Source organism: Chenopodium quinoa, unplaced genomic scaffold (genome assembly GCF_001683475.1).
Source record: "Chenopodium quinoa cultivar QQ74 unplaced genomic scaffold, ASM168347v1, whole genome shotgun sequence".
In the NCBI taxonomy this organism is placed as follows: domain Eukaryota; kingdom Viridiplantae; phylum Streptophyta; class Magnoliopsida; order Caryophyllales; family Amaranthaceae; genus Chenopodium; species Chenopodium quinoa.
Window position 1 is genome coordinate 167,198 of NW_018742669.1, and position 21,855 is coordinate 189,052.

Below are 21,855 nucleotides of genomic sequence, written 5' to 3' on the forward strand. Positions count from 1 at the left end.
AGTTAAAGAAAATGTTATACATACCTTTTAGGGCTACATATTAGAATCTAAAAATGGAAAAAACAAATGAAAATATAACATTAATTACACTGATTTGCACATGATTTTGTCATGCAATCCTAAATTATTACCAAATAAGGAAAGTTATTAAATACTTATTCATAACCATAAGGGCTACATATAGCATTACCCTTAAGTTAATCCTTTAACATTTATTGACTACTCCTTGGTTCACCTGGTTTTGTTTGAAATTTTTTATTTATTGTATAATTTTTTTTATTTGAATTTATATGTCCAAATTTATCAGTTTTTTTTATAACCAAAATAAATTAAGATAAGATAAAATGAAACAAGATAGATTCGAGGATTTAAACTCTATTCACTTCAACTATTTCTATTGAAATAAAATTATTACTGATATTAAAATTATTTATAATAAACGTACGTAACTTATTTTTACTGAACTTTAATTATTTTACTGAGCATTATTATTTGACAATGGTGGAGACAACATGGCACATTTTTTTAATTTCTCCATTTCAATTTTAGTGACTTTTGCCACTATTCACCCAAGTTATTTGACTTCATTTTGTGATTATATATCGCCACTATTCACCCAAGTTAATTTGACTTCATTTTGTGATTATATATCCTTAAGAAAAAACATAGTCGAGCGAGGTTTGTATATTTGGTTTCTCTCAACATCTATGTTTTAAATATCATAGTTTTAGTTGTACATAAGATATTATTATTTAAAATTATGCATTGACAAATATGTCTTAATATATTAAAATGTGTCAACTATAATAAAAATAGATGAAGTAACTTTAATTACATTGGTATACATATTGAGGTGCGCCAATAAATGAGTGTGATGATCAAAATTAAATAATTAATTGTATAGGTTTCTTTTAAAAAAATACATAGGTGTATTTACACTGTCACAATACACGGAAGGGGAAAATTGTCCAAGTGATTAGCCACAATAAAATACTTAAATACACTTTATTTCTTTTTTTTTTAATTAAAAAAAAAATGCACTCTTATTATTTTTGTTTACTATTCCGTACTATGTAGTAAGTTAACGTATATACTAATTCAAGAGATAAATTGACAAATTTTTCACTAACTTATTTAAATTTTTGTGAATTAGTCTGTATCAATATTAAGAGATGACTTTTGCATTATTTTAGTACTTATTATTTATTTTATGTCAATCAATAAATTTGTGCCTAACCGTTTCAATGTTCTACCTTAATACAACAACCCTATGACTACGCGGTACGCCCTTACTCTCCACGTAAAAGGTATATGTAATTTAGTTTAGTAAGCATATCGGACATGTCAAAAAAAAAAAAAAAAAAAGAAAAAAAAAATACAAATTGGAACATATATAAGGTTCGTTTACTTTAACGATTTCAAAATATTTAGTCTTTGCCGTCCATAATAAAGTAAATGCTCTCTCTAATTTGGCTTTTTTCTTGCAAATGGCGCTGACTGATGTTTAATTACATTAATTAAACATCTTATGTTTCACTGTCACCTTCCTTTATTTTGTTAATTAAAGAGGGTACTATATGTCTATATGCTAATGTCAGAGTTAGCTAACCTATGCTACTTATAAATTTAATTATGGTTTGATTACTTATTTAGTCGTTAATATAATGAGGTTGATCCAATCTAATTTCGACACTCCAATAACAATCATCCTCTACTTTTACCTTTATTTTTTTAATTAAATTTTTGCCTTTAATGGGAATCAACCTCTATTATGAAAATACGGTATGAAAAATTACTACTTAGGGAATTTAAATTTAATTGAAAAAATAAATATAAAAAAAGGAGAACGTAAACTTCGCAACTGTATACCTGTATCTTTGTACGTGTCTTCTGAGAAGTAGTCATCATAATTTTTTTAATATTATTCACGTTATGTTGCTGACATGTGTATATTTCTCAATTTTATTATTAGGGTTAGAATATTTTTTGTAGGTTTTTTTTTTTTTTTTTTTTTTTTTGAAAGAATATTTTTTGTAGGTTTTAAATCACGAGATTTAAAGAAAAAGATTATACCGTTCATATGACTCAACTCCCACTAGTTGTATCATAATTCACTCTAAATTAAATTTTGGAACAATATAATTATAATTCCCCTATTTTTTAAAGTGTATATATGTAATATATTAATGTAGAATTCTAATTAATTAAATAATAATATCTTTAATTAACAATAACTATACACTACTTAATTTGTTAAAAAAAAAACTATACACTACTTAAAATCTATAATCTTACGGAATATGTATAAAACACAACATTGTTCAAACTTCAAAGTATACTCCCCAAATTGATGTCTAGCTCGTTAAGCTAGGCCGAATTAACCCGTGAGGGATTTCGGCCCAATAGGACCCTTTATCTTAAAAAAAAAAAAAAAAAAAAAAAAAAAAAAAAAAAAAAACAAAAAAAAAAAAAGTATTACGACTAGATGTAAATATTAAGAAATGAGTGGTTAAATTGCATGAATTGATTAGATAGATACACGTCGCTTAAGAAAGGGCGGCATTATCAAGATCAATTCGCAACAAATAATCAACCAAGACTCACCACGTAAGATTTTCTATTTTTGGCAGTCAGATAATTTGTTTAGTCATATATTCAAATTCTCATATTCTAATTTCTTTACGACCGTATACAAGGATTTATACAAGTATTTTTTAGGTCATAACGACTATGCTATGTCAAAAGTAGTAATCAAAATCAAATTAAACAATAATTTGTTTATTTAAACATTTTTATTAGTGGTTTATAGAGGCTTCGTTTTCTCGATTTTATTTAATAAACTTATTATTAATTCATCTTGTACGGAGGAAAGATTTGGACAAGGAAAAAGAAAAGGTACATCATATGAGATATTTGATTTTTTTACAAATTACTTATATTCATATACTTCCTCCATTCTTTTATTATTACTCCATATAAATTGGACACATTTTTTTTTTCTGTAGTGGGAAAAAGGAATAGGAAGAGGAGTAAAAGTACAAAATTATCTATGTGATTTAAATATAAACTAATAAAAAATCAAGTGTTAAAATTAAAGGTATATTGGGTATAAGCAGTGTGAACATTTGTTTCCTGAAATGAATGTGGTGCAATAGTTGTGAAACTTTCTTAAAAAACAAGTGGTGCAATATTTTAAAAACGGACAAAGTATAATAATTTGAAAATGCTTACTATTAATCCAAATTTAACAAGACATACAAACCTTTTTTTTTTTTTTTTTTTTTTGTAATTAGAAATAACATTACCATAAAAAAAGCCAAAACGGCAATAAAAGTACAAGCCCACAAGGCGAAAACCGCCCACGTAAGACTACAAGTCAACAAGACAAACCATGTAATGAATTTTCTTGCACTTTAGCACAAACATACGATCACAATTCACAAAGGATGTTGCTTGATTTTGAGAAGGTAGAAGATGGTCTACATATACGATATAACCTTTATATTGTCAACAACTTATATTCAAACCTAGAATATACAAAGTAGCAAATAGGGATGTCAAATTGGGCAGATTGGAGGATCGGAAGAGGATGGTAACTCTATATCCACCCCCCTCGCCCCAATTCTCATATCCATCCCCACCCAACACCCATGACGGATACAATATCTACATCAATCCCAGTTTGCCCTAGTGGATGCAAGCGGAAATCTATCTCTGCACCCACCTCACACTCGGACCACACCTGCCTTATAACCCCGCTAATTTCTATAATTTTTTAACACAAAATTGGACATATGTGCCGCTGCCATACAATTATACTTCTCCCGTTCCTATTTGTTCTCCCCATTTATTGTCTTGACATTATTCATAAGGTGAGAAAATCTTCTAAATTACTCTTAATATATAAGGCATAACAGTTATGTCGGGTCTTATTTGATCCGTCTTAATGAATAATTTATTAATATTCAATTGTTATATTTTTCACTAATGAACAACTAACATATTTAAGGTCAAAAAGTTACATTGAGAAACCTGCACAGTCAAAATGGGAAGAACATTTGGGGACAAAGAGAGTACAATATAACCATAACACATTGGTACTAACAGTAGGTTGGTAGTTAATAAAAAATAGGTTCATTATTTTACCTTAATCATATATAATGATTAACTTTATTAGCAATACATTATCTATTATGTGGACGAGAAACGGGGTCAGTGGGGATAGGGTGGGTTTAATCTAAAATTCATATCTGACCAATCACCACATGTGGTGGATACAATTTTGATCCTTATACCCGCCCATCACCAACTAAACCTCCCTACATTCTCGCCCCATTGAAAATGAAGGGAAAGTTGCGTACATATGTGCAATTGATTTTTGAAAATGACCTAGATGATTGGAAAAATCAATTGATTGGATGAGTTAAAGTTAACTTTGTAACTTGATTAATAACTAAGGTCATTGAGAAATTATGAGAAGAATATCACAATATTATATCTGATCATATATCATACTCGTAGTATACATTGGTGAAAAAATAAGGTCAAAATTTTGCTAAACCATCACATAGTCAAGTCAAACTTTAGTACAATCAGAATTTCATGTTTTTTAAAAGAAAGAAAAATGTTAGTGGACCATCTCAACCAAAAGTTTAAACTAATAGTTGAATCTCAGGAATATGTTTTATACTCTATTACGCCCCCTCACATGAGAGCCTATTGAGTTTAAAGTGTGAATATAACATGAGCCCGCCATATCCAGCGTTTAGTATACCACTTTAAAAGAAGGGGTGAATGAGATTCGAACTCGTGACTGTTGTGTTACGCTAGCTCTTGATACCATGTCAAATGACTGGCCAAGAATATTTTTATACTCTATCAAAAAATGGTAACAATAAAATTAGGAAAAGTTGATGATGATGTTGCAATTGCTATTTGAGTATGTTGCTTGGAAACGCCGGAATTAAAAAGTCCGAAGATAGATTGACCTAAAAGGAAAGGGCGACTTGGAAAGTGACACGTGTAGGGTCATTTATAGAGAGAGTTGGGAACAATTGTGGGTCCCAAAGGAAGATCACACGAATCCTATAACAGACCTAACATGAAACCTACATTTTCCACTTATACTTTGCCACGTATTTTTTCTACAAGCTGCCAACTGTCAACCATTATTTACCACCCTTAACTCATTCTAGTGCCACGTGACGACTGTCCGAATTTTTATTTATTCTATTTGTGGTAAATCGCCTTTTTTACTTACGGGTTAGCGGGTTTCATATTGACATGTCAATCAATTCATTCCGGGTTAGCGGGTTTCTCGTGAAGGAAAAGATATAAGGGATCCTCACCCCTAAAGTTTGAGGTTGAGAATCAGTCTGCATAATATTTAATTCTTTTATGTCAATCTTAATTTGGTTAGTATTGATTACTATTCATGGAAAACTACGTAGCACAGAGTATAAAATAATATGAAGTGCTTATAAATTAGAATATTAAATCATCAACGGGTCAAATATAACAAGTTAGATATGAAAAGTAATAACCTTTAATTATACATACGTTAACAACACTAATGGCTTAATAATTTGTCAAAGTTATATTTTAATGGTGAAATTGCTAAAATTGTACTCTCCTTGAATCAAGGAATTTTTGGTTAACTAACTACTGACATTTGTGTTACATCTTATATTCCTATGAGTTATGTGCTATCATTAGTAAGTAGTACTTCCTAATAATAAAAAAAAGTAGAATGCATATATGTCTACTACTAATTGACTAAATATTTTAAGATGACACCCAATGTCTTTGTAATTGATTATTTAGCAACACACATGAAATTATATTTTTTGTTGGATTTGTGATTAATATGAAGTAGGAAATTCCATTGCCTAGGAAATTATATTATTGCAACAAGAAATATATAATTACACTAGTATAGAGTAAACGTTGTAAAATTCTGTCAAAATATAAAATAAAATTGTAAAATGGTCTCATCAATAATAATAACAAAAAAATGTAAAATGACAGTGGTTACTGTAAAAAGGAATGGAATAAATTAACGGGCCTTGGAGACACTGGAATGAGCAGGGCCCACTGGCCTTAGGGCACAAAACTAATGTTGCATCGTGTCTGATTTGATGCTGTCCCGTTTCAGTCCCTAATCTTTATTATGAAACGTTTCCTTTTAAGGTGTTGTGTCAAGTTTTTCTAAGCCTGTCCCACTCTTCAAAGTTACTTATATAGGGATTAGGACTATAAAGTATTGTTAATTTCGTACGGGGTAATTTGCTAATGTGGTTTACCTGATCATTTCAACATATTCTGATTTTTTTCAACTCCCTACTAATTTGTTTAGATATATAAAATGTTGTACGAGTTGTTGCGGTATATTTTTCGGTGTATAACTTTTAACCCTCAATAACTTTTTTTTTTATAAGTAATAATAATTATAAAAGTTGAATAATATAATGCTATTTATTTTAACGATTCTAACAAAAATTTACATGAATATTCTTTTACGTACATGCTCACAAAACACGGTTAAAGGTAAAGTTGTATATACAAGTAGTAAAAAGTCAAACTGAGTCAAATAAAAAAAAAACAAAGGAGGCACAATTAGGTTAAAAACTTAAAATATTAGAATATAAATATTAAAAAAAAAACTGTGACAACTTAAAATAAAAATAGAAATGTGGTTTAATATAATATGAACTTGTCTTTTCGGATGAAATTAAGGACATTTTGGTGTTTTTTAGTACTCCATATTTCGAATTACATAATTTTTTGTACATAAGTTGTCGAAGTAGATAGTAGATTACATGTGTCTTTTCTTAGTCATAATATGACTCAATGAGGCAAGACTATGAATCATGAAATCACACTCTTGCCTTAACAGAGGACACGAGTTTTTTATATTATAGTCTTCAATAAAATTATTCTATACTGATCAATTAACAACGCTACACATCAAAGACTATGCAACGTGTCGTAAAGTAAGTAACCTCAATAGATCCTTAATCTAACCTTCAACGAACCAATCCCTAGAAAATATGGAGTAGATCTTTGTTACTGGTTTCATATTAATATGGAGTTGATGTGTTAATTAAAGTCTTACGGATGATACTTAAAAAATCTAAAATCAAATTCCGTACATATTATGTTTCTTTTACGACTCTTTTTAACAATAAAACCCTCTCTAAATAGAGAACATAAATTTTGATGATTTAAAGAAACCTTAATGAAAATTATACACGAGAAGTTGGGTTGGTGCGGTGCACACACCTGCTAGTTGTTGGACATATTGGGACTACATTAAGGTTTGTAACCACGTGTCACGCTGATGATTATAATATAATTACAAAAACAATTAACAATGCTGTACCTACGACTCTAAGATAGACTACGAGGGTTTCGATTTTCTTCGGGAAAATAAGAAAATAATAGTATAAATAAGGTGGCAAAGTTAATAATAATAATTGGACGGTTTAAAAATGTTAGAAAGTTAGATATTAGGCTCACCTCAATATAATAATAAAAAATATTTTTGAGAAATAGTAATAATAAAAAATATAAAACTTAGATATTTAATTAAAAATCATGGATAATGAGGTCCAAGATGATGACGCACATTAATTAATGATATAATTGATGAACACGTGGCTTTTCCTTTTTTTTTTTTTTAAAAACAAACTTTATTTAATTTTGGTGAGAATTGGATTTGTCTAACATGAGTATTATTGGATGTTGGACCAAACTAAGGCCCATGGGACCAAATCATCAATAATGTATTTTGAAAAAGAAACGAAACGTTTAATTATAAAAACCGGACATTGGTATCTATCAAATGAGATATGGCATCATATGAATGATATAATGCAAACATTACTTTTCAGTCCATACGTCTCCGAAAAACTTATTCCAAAAACAAATTATTGAAAATACGGGTGTAATTTAAGTTACTACTCCCTAGCTTATTGTTTGATCTAAGTAGTCACGGTTAAATAGATGCTTATGACTCTCAGGTGATCGATAGCCTAGAAGTGCCTAGTTCACTAGAAGGCGTTGAGACTGACAAGGATGAACTAATAACTAGTAAAGCCCGGAGTTAAAACTATTAACAGTCATTCCACCATCTACACAAATAATTTGGCCTGTGATGTAAGAAGCAGCAGGAAGGCAGAGAAATGTCACTATTGATGATACCTCCTCTGGTTCTCCTATGCGGCCAAGAGGTGTGCGCGAAATGGTTTTCTCCAAGAAGCTCTTGTCAGCAAGCAACTGAAATTAAAACCAAACGAAGAAAATATAAGGAAGGTTACCTCAGCATTGGAGGCGCCTAGATAAAATGTTACTTCGTATAATGAAAATAGAACCAAATTCAATGTACATAAAGAGGAGAAATAAAGATACCTGGCCTTTCTCAAAGTCCTGTATTTTACTTCACCAATTTTGACAGTTATATTTTATTTTAATCATTAGTCTTATAAAATCGTATAATGAAGATGTTGGGAATAAGATGCATTTTCATATTGAAACATAGTATTACAGGTTGTGGAAAAAAAAAATAAAAAAGCATTCATATTTGGATAAGTCTCAAGCCTGTTACAGTGTTACTAGTTATAACATTGGTCCCAAAAGAGTAGGAGAGAAATGTCTAAGATGGTACGATAAAGTGGAAGAAGCAAAAAAGGGGGGTCAACAGACACCGAGACAAATCAGACAATAACATTGGAAGGTTACATACAAGGATCTATAAACCTTAACTATATCGCTCGCTATTGCACCCCCCCCCCTCTCTTTTTCTAAGGGGAGGGGAGTTGGCAAGCCGAGCCCCTGCTGCGCTGCTGGCGTGCCCCCAGGCCGGGGACTTGATGCCGTAACCCAAACCCTACCCCAATTGGTGAGCACAATAGAGCCATAAGATTCCTTTAATTGAGGGAGGATTGGCTACCATTTTGTTAACTCTAGCAGATGAGGTGGTTGGTTCATTATGGAGGATTACATGGTTTTCTAGATACTTAAAACAATACTAACCATCAGCATCATGGGCCAAGCCCCACTAACTTACATTCAATAATGATGCTACTTTTCCAACAAGAAAAAAAAAAACAGATAAGGATCACCATAGTCCTTAGATCTGTAAAAGTCCTAGTCTTCTTTAAGGGTGGGATTGGGGTTTCAAGGGGTTATGAATCTCATCGAATCTACCTCGACCATGTCCACCTATTTGGCATGTAAAGTTGGAAATGATTTAGTAAAGAAACCTTCTTCTAATATATATTTCCATACATGTTTTGTACGGAGTAAGAGTAAGAGTAGTGGTGGAGTTGAAAGTGGGAATGAAACGGAAGACACAATTTTACTGAAAAAAGTGAGCATTGACAGAAACTCAGCAATACTTGCAGTCATTAGATCTATTCACGCTATGTAGCTTTAAGGAAATTCATTACTCCCATATTCCTACTAACCTACTATTTAGTGAGGGTTTTGCATTCTCACATATTCCTTTAATGTGTATAAGCATTACCTTTGCAAAGAAATAAGATAAAGAGGGAGACATTTGGAAATCTTAAGTTTTAGAAAAATGAAGAGTGCCTGATGGTCTAGATAGTGAACTTATTCATCTTTGTGTGAGTCAGGAACTTCCGCTCCTAGTATACTTATTCATCTTTGGTGGTACTAACACGAGGATTATTACACTAGTTGAATCTCATCCATGAGAAAAAGCAGGTTCTCATAAAACCACCAAGATGAACAACATAAGCAAAAGAAGTTGTACATAATATATATATATATATATATATATATATATATATATATATATATATATATATATATATATATATATATATGTGTGTGTGTGTGTGTGTGTGTGTGTGTGTCCTAGCAATGCATACTGCAGAATTCAAAAAATGGATCCAAAGTTTTTTACATAAGCAACCGGATAAAAATTTGCCACGTTGGGTAAAGACAGATGAATTCATCTTCGTACAAATAAAACTGTCTTTCATCAAGTGGGATGAATTGATGAAGTCCAAGTAATTTGCAGTGTATCACTATACACACTTTCCCACATTCATGGACCATGATATGCTGGAGATTATAGTATGCATTCTACTCAGCTAACTGTTCTTTTCTTTGTTTCAAACTCACTCCCCCCCCCCCCCACACACCCACCCACTCCCTCAACACCCTCTCTTCAAAATAGTAGCATCATGTAAATGAAAGTGCTTCCTTCTAAGTGGACAAAGAATTTTAAAAAAAAAAAAAATTTACTCTCCGTCCAACAATATTGTGCACACTTGTCTTTGGCGCAGAGGGTTAAAAATAGTGGATATAGAGAGATAAATAACTAAATAAGGGACAACAAATGAAGGCAAGAGTGCAAAATAATATGGGGCGGGGGAAAGGAATAGATTAGAGCTCGTAGGAGTATTAGCAATATATTCTGTACAGCTCATACTTTTTTGCAAAAGTGGTAGAAACACTCCTAAGAGAATACATCAGTGTTCAGCTACCCTTCCCTTTTAAAATGAAAGTCTCTCATTTGTGATTTGTTCCTAAATAAAGAATATGACAGTCATTAGGATATTGTCAGCGGCTGGTCATCAGAGCTTCACAGCATAGTATATTTTAGCGACTGACTGATTGTTCTTTCCCTGAGCTGTATATTTCGACTCTCAGTAGTTTCATATTAATTTCGATTATCTGGCAAAGACTTGCAAGTAGAAACTTTGTAGAATAAGAATGTATAGAAGGGCCTTACATGCTCTACAAGTGAGGTTCTGGTATACCAAGGTGCAACAGTATTGGTCCTGATATTGTCTTTTGCCCATTCACATGCCAGGTTTTTGGTCAGCTGATTAATTGCAGCTGAAGATGAGAAAGAGGATATAGCTATCAAGAATCTTCATTATTTTAGATGAGCAGAAGACGAGAAAAAGAGTCTTTAGTAAGTAGATTCGCACCTTTAGTAGCCGCATAAACAGTTCCAGTACCAATAGATGTAACCCCTGCAACAGATGATATGAAGACAATGCTTCCAGCTCCAGAATCTTTTAAAAGAGGGTGTGCAAGCTGACAGAGATGATAAGCAGATTCCAAATTGGTGGTCATTAATGTTGCATAATCTTCAGCAGAGACCTCAGTAGTTGCTTGTCTTTTATTCGTACCGACATTATTTACCTGGAAGCAAAGAAAATATTACCAAGATAGCACATGACAGTTTCTTAATACCTTAAAAAATCCACAAGCATTTTTTTATAATGTAAGGACTTCCAAGTTCCAATTGTACAAAGCAGGAGACAGATCTGATTGCAATGCCTGAATGTAGAGCCTTCAAACACATTGAAGGCAGCAGAAAAACTAAGACTGTCTCTTTGAGGACTTTGTACTATGGCATTATTGGAATATACCTTATAACATGCACAAACAAATGAAGAAAAGGAAAGGCATATAAGAACAACCAGCAGCCCAGTGCGCTTGTAGAGTTGTATATACCAAGGGTAAAAAAACACATCATACTGCATAAGAGATACTTCACACATAAAAATCAATAAAAAAATCTACTGCTTTAAGGCAAAATAGGTTTGGTAGTCAAAAGGCTCCTCAACTGGAAGATTTTCTTTTTATGTCAAACAAATTGCTGAATATGTTTTGAACGTAAGGCAGTGCCATGTTGCTTGGGTAAGGGACAAGAATCAATAAGGGTGTGCAGTCCAACTCCTACAGGGCTTGGACGTATCTAGGTCCACGGATTTCTATCAACACAAAGGGATGTAAACCTTTGCAAGTCTTCTGTTATTATCTTTACAAGCCAGTTAGCTATGTATGAAACCAAAAGGTAAAATACTAGATTGCTAAGCTGAAATATCTATACACCTTCAAGAGTGTATAGTATGGAAGTCAATTGGTAATGAAGGAACAATCAAGCAGGATGGATGTTTAACCAAATCGAAGGTTACTTCTCAATCTAAAGGAATTTAGCCCACTTCAGGTCTCTTTCAATGTGATGTGAAACAAAATGTTAGGATCTCTCGACTTCAGGGCTATTTCCTTCTAATGAGTATTCTAATCATCAAGAACAACATGAAGGTTAAGTAGAAGCTATGCACGAAGTATGAGATTTAAGTAAATTCGCAAAGTCTAGTCATAGCTGGATCCAATTTGCATTACCATTTTGATTCTCACAACCCGTTAGCTGTTTTAAGATGGAAAATAAGCCAGATTGGGCTGGATAATGAACTCAATTATTTAGATTAGTAAAGATGATGCAATTGAATTTTTCTTTGAGAATTGATTGGTGACTACCAAAGGTTCTTAAGTCTTTCCAGGCTGCCTGGCTACAGTACCTTACTTCCATGCACAATATAACACAGTGAGTACAACTATACAAGAACAAGGCGGGAGTAAATATGTGCATACTCCCTCGCCCGTATATAGTCAATATACACTATCAACGTGACCAATTCCGAATTGCCGCACATAGATACACAATTCCAATCAACTTCAAGATCATGAAGAACAATTAAACTAAAATTCATTGACACCAAAACTTATCATTTCAATTCAAAAATATACTACACGTCAAGACACGATTCTTATAACAAAATGTCAAATTGTTCTAACTGATCAAACACCATATAAGAAATCATCAATAAAATCTGCAAATTCTCAAAAAAAAATCCGGTAAAAAAACATAATTTCAGAGCCAAAAATAAAGATCTTACAACTTACAAGAATGTTGAGCTTTCCATTGAAAATTGAAGAAACATCTTGCATAAGTTTCTGTCGTTGTTCCCGAGAAGAAACATCACAAACAGAACCACTCACTTCAAAACCTTTTACCTTCCATTCATCTAAGCACTTGTTTAATTCCTCTTCATTTCTCGAACAAAGATGAATTTTTGCTCCAAAACCTCCTAATTCTTCAACCACTGCATTCCTATAAACCATAATCCCAGATATAAATTCACATTAAAACCTTAAATTATTGAATACCCAGAAAAAATTATCAAAAACCCAGAAAAATTAAACACTGAAACGTTGATACATTTAACAATTAGATGAGAGAAAGAGAGAGACCCAATTCCACGAGTGCCGCCAGTGACAAGAGCAGTCATTCCAGAGAGAGACCATCGTTGAGAAAAAGTGCCACTATGTTGAGGTTTTGCCATTTTTGTTCTTCAATTTTTTTATGATTTTGGATTTTTTTTTATAAAACGATGAAAAAAATAGGTAAATTCCGAATTTCCGACGATTAGCAATCAATTTGGTTCATTACTTTTTTTTTTTTTGAAGGTACTAAGTGGTGAGAAGCTCTTCGTTGAGATGTCAATAACTTAATATTATGGCCTTATTTGATGGTAGCGTTTGAAGTAACGGTTAGTGTTTTGATCAGTCAAAACTCTATTACAAAAAATTTGAGAGTATTTGGTAAAGTAGCGGTTTTAGTAGCAGTTAGCGATAGAGATAGCATTTAGGTAGCTTTTTTCAAACGTTAAAAATAGTAGCGTTTGACAAATTTTTATTACTTTTTAAACAATATTTATATAAATTTTGATATATTTTAGTTTTGCAATTGCTACTTTTGCCAAACACTCATACTATCAACCGTTACTTTAACAGCTGACCTCTACCCACTACTAATTGACAGCTACTCGCTACCTTAACAACCGCCGACTGCTCGACTGTTAAAAGCTACCCACTACCGCTACTTTTGCCAAACAGGACCTATGTTGTTGGTACAATGGTACTTAATTTTTTAGTAGTGTAGCTCACTTGATCTTGTTACTATATCAAATCCAATTAGCAGAAGTTACACCCCGTTTGATGTCGATTTACATGCAATTAGTTAATAAGATAATTTAATTTAATGTGCTTATATTATGTAATAACGTGTTCTTTTTAAATAGTAACGTACTATATTGATTGAACGGGATGATATCGATAACAATATGAATCAGGTAAACTAGGCCAGGCTCTATAACGCCGGCCATGTGGCGACCTGTTTATGGCCACGTGGACACCTACCACCCACTTGACAAGCTTGTTATGTGGAATACATGTGACACCAGCTTGGGGATTTTTATAAATACCTAAGCATATTTCACTTCTAAGGTACAATTTTTTTAAACTAAACTTTCTCAAATCACCTTTCTTATCATCCAGTGACTGACTTTATCATCAGAGCGGTTATTCTCGAACAAACCCTAAAATCAGCTAATTTGCGTTGACTGTATGTACAGGTACCCAATTAGACGATAAACCTTTACCGACCCTAGATACAAGTTATTGGAGCTTATATGGAACAAGTGAATCACCCAATGTTTCAAGAGAAGGTATAAACTCTCAACAACAAAGTCCAAAGACAAAACATTGCATCACATTAAAACCATAGACGATCGATTCTCAAAGCAACCCAATTATAGTAACCATCCACATTATTTGAAAGATAATTCAAATTCATTCACTTGGTTTCTGAAACCTACATTAAATCCCTCCGAAACTGGCTCATACAGCATGCATGCATGTTAATACACCCATGTGCTAACTCCTGTCTCCCTTTCTTCATCACTTTCACCAAGTAAATTTTAAAACTCAGATCCTCTTTATAATAAACTCATTTGTTGCAAAAACTATATATGAAGTACGTAGTAAATACTTCGCGTGTTTATTTTTTTAAGTTGCAATGTTTTGATTTTTGCAAAATATACATAATCTATTTTGATTGTATCTGGTGATCTATATTATACTTATGAAAACAATTTAGTCATGTAGAATCATTTTAGATTTGACTTACTGTATATCTTTAAAATATCAATTTATAATTTATTTAGATGGTATTTAAAGATTAATTATCAAATTTATGTATCGCCAGGTTTGAAAATATACACATTATGATCAACTGTAGAGAAACTTCCTAGAATTTAGTCTGTATTTTGCTCTGATCTCTTACAGATCTGTCAAAATTTCTCCAAGAAAATCAAGATCCCACGTACTAGTAGAAACTAGTAATTCGCCTAATCACCTCTTGGACTTTTTACCAAATTGAGCTTTTTTGGCAAAGTATTTACCAAATTGGTCTCGTGGCAAAAGTATTTCCCAAACTAAGCTTCTAGGGTAAAACGCTGTCTCGGACAGGGTTTTACACCCAGTTTTTTTTTTTTAAAAAAATTCAAAACATAAAACTCTGTCTCACACAGCGTTTTATGGTTAATTGACTTTTTTGTATGTATTTTGCTAAAATATATTGGAATACACGTATTTTGTGTATGTAAAAAGTAAAACGCTGCCTGAGGCAGCGTTTTTACTTAAACGGCAAAAGTATTATCTCAATAGGAAAACGCTGCCTCAGGCTGCGTTTTATTCTGTATAATAAACGCTGCCTCAGGCAGCGTTTATTGGGGGCTTTTTTTTTTTTTATAAAATATGAAATACGAAGTTTGAGAAAAAAGTCAAACGGGTAAAACGCTGTATGAGACAACGTTTTACTTCTTGGATTTTTTTTTTAAATCTGGGTATAAAACGCTGTCCGAGACAGTGTTTTACCCCACAAGCTTAGTTTGGGAATACTTTTGCCACAAAACCAATTTGGTATATAATTTGCCAACAAAGCTCAATTTGGTAAAAAGTCCTCACCTCTTACCAGTTTATGGGTAAAAGGGTACATTGCATTACTTTTTCCGGTAAACTGAGTTTTCATGTCTCAGACAATTCTTTATTTCTCAGTTTAAATGCAGTAAATAAATGAGGGATTTGTAAATATTACGGAATATATAAATTATAAAAAAAAAAAAAAAAAAGGTAGAAAAAGTAAATAATTTATGGGCAAAAGCGATGTTACATGAATATAATGGGATACTTGTTTGTTGTTTAGCCTGAACAATCTTTGTCAACTGCTACCTTTGCTTCTTGATAGTGGTTGCATCACTTCACTTGCATGCATTGTTATTGGTACTAGGTTTTGATTATATTAGTACATCCTTTTCTCACTAGTAGTACATTTTCTTCTTTCTTTCGATTTTCATTTCAAAAGCTAACCTTGGTGAAATGATTGTCATTTGTCAATTTCGAAATCATTGCAGTCGTGTTATTTAAGTACACTCCATTGAATAATAGAATTCGCATAATCAATGCTACATGCTAATTAACACTTAATTTTGATTATGCTTTATTTTGTTTACACAAGTCCTCACGTACCGCCGCATATTATTACATAAGTATTGAGTAACAAATTTGTATTGTGTAGATTGTGAAAAATAAACATTAACATAACATTGTGTGCTTGAGTAGGAAAATCCGAAAATGTCATTGGCGCGAAATAATTGTAATTTAACCTCTAACTTATACTCTTTTAACTTTATATTACACAAAAATGATACTTCATTATTGTACTCCTTAGAAGCTTTCCTTCTCGATTCTTTTGGAGACATAGATAATAAGCATCTATCATTTCCACATAATTAAGGATGAGAAAAATTCTAGACAACTAACATATAAGGTACGTAACTCCTAACATTTATCAAATCGACAAAAGTATATAATAAATATATAGATACTGTATTTAGTGAGGTCAGGCTACATAAAAGAGTTATGATTTATTTTTCTATTCTTTTACTTAGCAACCATGTTTATTAAGTGTGAGATAGCTAATAATTATCCGTTAATCTTACTGATTAATTCTATTTGGCCAATGGGATTCATGTATACAAGACTAATGCCAAGATTAGGGCTAACTAATCACATATTATACAAGTTATATTATCTTATAATTAAAAGTATATTAAATTAAATTCATTCCACCGAAACTCCATTGATCTCAGCTTAAATGGCTAAGTATATATAGACATTGACAGAGACGATGTATTTACACGACAAGTCAAAGAAATTAGAGACAAAGACCCCATAAATAATGCCAATTATATTAGTTAAACATTATTGTTTTTCTAAGGTCCTAGCTAGCTTGTGATTAACCAAATGCACAAGTTATATTTTATCGACCACGACAAACCTCCTTTTTTTTCTTAATTGACAACTTAATTGATTGGTTCTTTCATGGATTTGGATTGGTTCATGGAATTGCTAGAATTTTCGTAGAGTTTTATCAAGGCATTAATTAAAATATACATTATATATAAGACTGATTTGAGTGTGTATATTAATTATAATATATGTATTGTACGTGTTTATTATCTAATATCCTCACTTGAAGATATGTTATACTTCTACGGAGTCCTCTGTTCAAGTGTATTATACGTACGTTCTATAAAAGTGTATTGTGTGTATTACACTGTTACAAGTACATATTAGATCTTGTTATGTAGAAGACCAACATTCTACAAAGAATTGTTTTGTTTGACACTCATCCTTTTTCTTTTTTCTTAGAATTTTAAATTATTTACAAAAATCTTATTCCTAATATATTAAATTATATATAGTCTTAGTTTATTATTAGTTCTTCCCACATTATTATTGAAAACATAATGTTAAATTGTTGCATTGACCCCTTATCATCAGATTAATCTTCTTAGATCCACCATTATTATTATGAATTATGACTGATTTGAATTGGGAGTTTGAAAAAGGAGCTTTTAAGCTTCAAGCATGTACATTGAAGTGACATTGTCATTGCACGTCACTTTCTTGCTTATGGAGTAATATCAATATACATTTTCATATCATACCGATTAGATCGAGTATCAATTTAATAAAAAAAATACTTCAATTCGTAAAATAAATAATCATTAACTGATAAAGTATTCGTGCAATGTACTTGTAATTAAAAACCTATAGTTAACTATCCTTTATAACTCCAAAAAAAAAAAAAAGAAAAAAAAAAAGAGGGGTACAATGAGAAGCTATGCAATAATAACTACTGATGAGAGGAACAATCATCTCATTGTATTGAATTTTGTTCATACAATCCGACATAAACATGTAAAATATTTAATCTAATTAACAAAAATATGTAATTAATACTTTGTATATAATATATAACCGATTCAATGTGAATACATAACTAGGGTAGTACAAGCTAATTGCAACTTCAACATATGATTGTTAGCTTGCTACTTGATTTTATGAAGTGGATCACCAAGTCTTAGCTCCAGATCCAACTCCTCCATAGATTTACCAGCTTTAAGACTTGAATTTTCCGGTACTTGTAAACCGATATTATCCTTAACATTGGAACACCTATTCTCTTCAAAGAATGGAAACAAAACAACTTTATAATCACCATTTTTCTTAAACCTCTTATTATACTTCAAACACTCTCCTTGAGAATAATAATAATCCTCTTCTTTTCGGTATGTCCCTATAGCTAAATCCAACCCCATGGACATTTTAGCTTGAACGACGACATCATTATGGCTACTAATTACTTTCTTAACCCCATTAATAACAGAATTTGAAGAAACCCTAGATAAAGAAAGATGTGTTACACTAGTCTTAGGGCTACAAACCTGAGATGGATTAATGGGAAGCGTTGATTTCGAAGGCCGGTTGATGATCACATGATCATCAATATTATTATGGGAGGAAGTGACTTGTTTGAGTAAAGCCCTATCTCTTCTATGAACATTCATGTGACCTCCAAGAGCTTGAGCTGACCTAAACTCCCTCTTACAAAAACTACATGAATATGATCTTTGAGGCCATATTGATCTTCCTTGGACCCCACGAATCGCGTCTTTAGCAAAGGCAGCCTCTTCTTGATAATCTTCCCATGAAGAACATGATTTTTGGTTGAATCTCTTCATCGTATTTGTTATTGGAATATGATCATCTCCAAGAATATTCAAACATTTTGCTTGCTCCATACGTATATATTGTTTTATGTAATAATATGATGGCTTGTAACACAAAAACTTACCTAAGTTGCTAGATATAAATGAAACTTGCTTGGCATATCTTAAATGATTTGGTTAATGTGTTTTAATTGGATATTAAAGGCATGAAAGTAACATGAGAATTTAATAGGGAAAAACAAAAGAGGAGAGAGAAAATTAGGGAAAAAATGTCAAAGGACTGACTTTTGTGAGGCTGCTTAGTTATGAAAGAAAAAGAAGTTTAATGTTTTTTGGTAGATGGGAAGTTAATTAAGAAGCTTAGCTTCTTATATTTGAGTCATTATTATTTCCTAAAAGAGTTGTACTGTTTGTGGGGGTCTTGAAGTGTGTGCAACTTGCTATTTTTGGAATATTTTATTGTATGGTCCCACATATAAGAAGGAATTTATGCAACTGTCATGCCTTTGATGGAACCCTGAACCTTCCATGGTTAAATAGATAATTAAAAGAAGACAATTGGAAAACCATTTTTTAGTTCTGAATATAAACTTGAATTGATTGACACTTTTGATTTGCATCTTTGTGTACATTATGCCTCCCAATGCATCTTGGTTTGATCTATCAAGGTTTACCTTTACACGTTGCTCACTTCATCAGATTTGTTTTAAATTAGTTTCAATACGTATTTGTTTTATATCATCCGTTTTTCAGTCTTTATAAAACTTTTATATAAAGTAATAAATTGAAACCTTATTATAGTACTCCGTATTATAGAGTGAAATAATAACTTTTTTACCAATATCCTAGAAAGTGTTTGCATGTATGTATTAACAATACGTTATGATTCAAAAGGATCATGTATCATTATATTAATAGGTTCATAATATGTACCTAAAGATGAGTAATGCATTGATTTTTTGTAGCTTGGAAATGGTATACTTGTATGTCATGTATTTTTAAGAGGCTTACTAACGATTGAGCAATTATCAAAATAGTTGTAATATAACTATAACTTTGCTACAAATCAATACAATCAATCAACGTACTTGCTGAAATCTTAATTAAATAGTAATAATCTGGATTTTGATTAGTTGGCTAATGAACGTGTTAACGATTTTATGGTCTTGCTTATCCAAAGATACGTCCAAAGTCTACATTTGAATGTTTGAAACATTTTAATTAGACTTATTATTGTTGCATGGAGTATTATTATAATTCCTGTTATTGAGCAAATTTTGTCTCATGAAAGAGACTTTCATCCGTGACTTGTGACTATCGTTCTCTGTCATCCACCATTTTTAAGCAAATTTGTGTTTAAATAATTTCTTACGCTTACTCCAAAATTTTAAAAATAAAATGCAATGTACGATTTCTTCTTTCTTTCTAGTGCGCAGTATACACGAACTTGAAGTTGGCCCATCTATCTCAAGTATATTAGGTTTTTATTTAAAAGCCTCGTTGTCTCAACCTTGACGCTCACCTCTGGAGTCTGGATCGTAAGGTAGCCATCAACTCAATACCTTGCAAAAAATATTTAACTTACATTTGTTCAATATGGGGTACACTAATTTAAATTGTTGTACAACTATTTTTTTTTTTTTTGAAACAAATCAATTCATTAATCAAAAGCCATACGACATTTACAAATGAAATCTAAATCAACAAATACATAAAGTTGAATTAAATAAGGGTTTTCTTCATCAAAGCTGCGATCGTTGAATATATTTTTGCACTGTGATACATCTCTCGCACACATCGCTGGAATATACAACCTTTTCAGAGAGACAGTCTAACGATTTGTTGTAACCATAAGGTTGATTTTCATTTGATTCACTTGAACGCCTTTGAAGATTTGACAACTTTTGCGATCCCGGACAACTCTTTACCAACGAACTGATAATAGGGCAAAAGATGATTACCTTTTTAATAAACCCTAACACACAAAAAAAACCCTAAACAAAAACAAACAACAAAACTAACAAAAACTACGACTCCACCATAGGGAGACGGACAAATATCTACCCTACTCGTGTAGATTTATTGAAAACTAAAGAAAATTAAGGAAAAAGGGTCGGAAATAGTCTAATTTCCGGCCTAAACGGCCGAGAATTTGGAAAATCCCTAAAATTAAAGAAGGAGAGGAGAGGAGAGGCGAGGTACAACTAATTAAATACGGAGAAAATTATATATGACTAATAAACTACTTATATATTCAAACAAACAAGTGGGTTGTGACATTGAGAAAAAGCCCTAAGAAATTCTTTGTTCTCTCTTCTCCCTAGCCACCATAGTAAAACTTAGGGCTTGCGATTTTATTGATGGTAAGCCCTAAATTCTTCTTCAATTTAAAGTTTTTAGCCAATAAAGATTACCAATAATATGGTGATTATAGTCAGTCCCTCCAAGTAGGGTTTAGTCAGTTCCCCAGTGGTAGAATTTTTATTATTGTTCGTTTGTGTGTTTTTCGTGTGTGCAGGGATACAAGTTTGGAATATTTGTCTTGCAAATTTATGGAATTGCGGGTCTGTTGGTTTAGGGGTGCAGATTTAGAAGATTCGTCTTGCAAATTTGCCGATCTTGATGACCAATTAAGTTTTATTATTTTCGCGACTATTCATCAATGGAGCTCTCTCAAGAACGATACAAAGACATCTAAAATTATTTAGGAGCAGTTTAGAAGCGATGCCATTAGTTTAGAGGTGTTAAATACTTGAATTGAGATTTTAGATCTCTTAAGGGATGATTGTAAGTGCCGAATGACTATTACTATTTAATAAAATCAACCCTCCTTATTCCATTCAAAAAAAAAAAAAAAAAAGTTGAGTTGTAAGTATCTTATATCGAACTCAACATGCCAAAGCTAGGAGTCTAGAAGTGCAATTTCTGGAGACTATATTCTAACCTAATTAAGAAGTTCAAATATAATCGTACACGAGCTGTCAATTATATATATTCATTCGAAAATACTATGTAAAGTTAAAGAAAGGAACTATTATAGTACTTCCATTGTAAAACAGTGAAGAATAACTTTCAAAATCATTGTGACAACTAGTACGAAGTATCT

General features: G+C 31.8%; 2 protein-coding genes across 2 annotated transcripts; both read right to left on the reverse strand.

Moving 5' to 3' along the window:
* Nucleotides 1-7,813: 7,813 nt before the first annotated feature.
* LOC110722304 (tropinone reductase homolog At5g06060-like) lies at nt 7,814-13,503 on the reverse strand. The gene is made up of 5 exons (XM_021901577.1): nt 13,084-13,503; nt 12,736-12,943; nt 10,968-11,184; nt 10,766-10,872; nt 7,814-8,277 (listed from the first exon to the last, which is right to left on the reverse strand). Exons 1-5 carry the CDS (start codon nt 13,173-13,175, stop codon nt 8,089-8,091), a joined length of 813 nt encoding a protein of 270 aa, XP_021757269.1. The 5' UTR covers nt 13,176-13,503; the 3' UTR covers nt 7,814-8,088.
* A 4,565-nt stretch (nt 13,504-18,068) lies between these two features.
* On the reverse strand, nt 18,069-18,761 carry LOC110722283 (probable transcriptional regulator RABBIT EARS). The gene has a single exon (XM_021901555.1). It carries the CDS (start codon nt 18,759-18,761, stop codon nt 18,069-18,071), a length of 693 nt encoding a protein of 230 aa, XP_021757247.1.
* Between the last annotated feature and the right edge of the window lie 3,094 nt (nt 18,762-21,855).

Coding starts and splice junctions, on each gene's coding strand:
- LOC110722304 (XM_021901577.1), bottom strand. CDS start 13,175: ATGGCAAAACCTCAACATAGTGGCACTTTTTCTCAACGATGGTCTCTC. Junction 10,873..10,967: donor TGTTTATGCGGCTACTAAAG/GTGCGAATCTAC, acceptor TCTCATCTTCAG/CTGCAATTAATCAGCTGACC. Junction 8,278..10,765: donor GAACCTCACTTGTAGAGCAT/GTAAGGCCCTTC, acceptor TTTTAATTTCAG/TTGCTTGCTGACAAGAGCTT.
- LOC110722283 (XM_021901555.1), bottom strand. CDS start 18,761: ATGAAGAGATTCAACCAAAAATCATGTTCTTCATGGGAAGATTATCAA.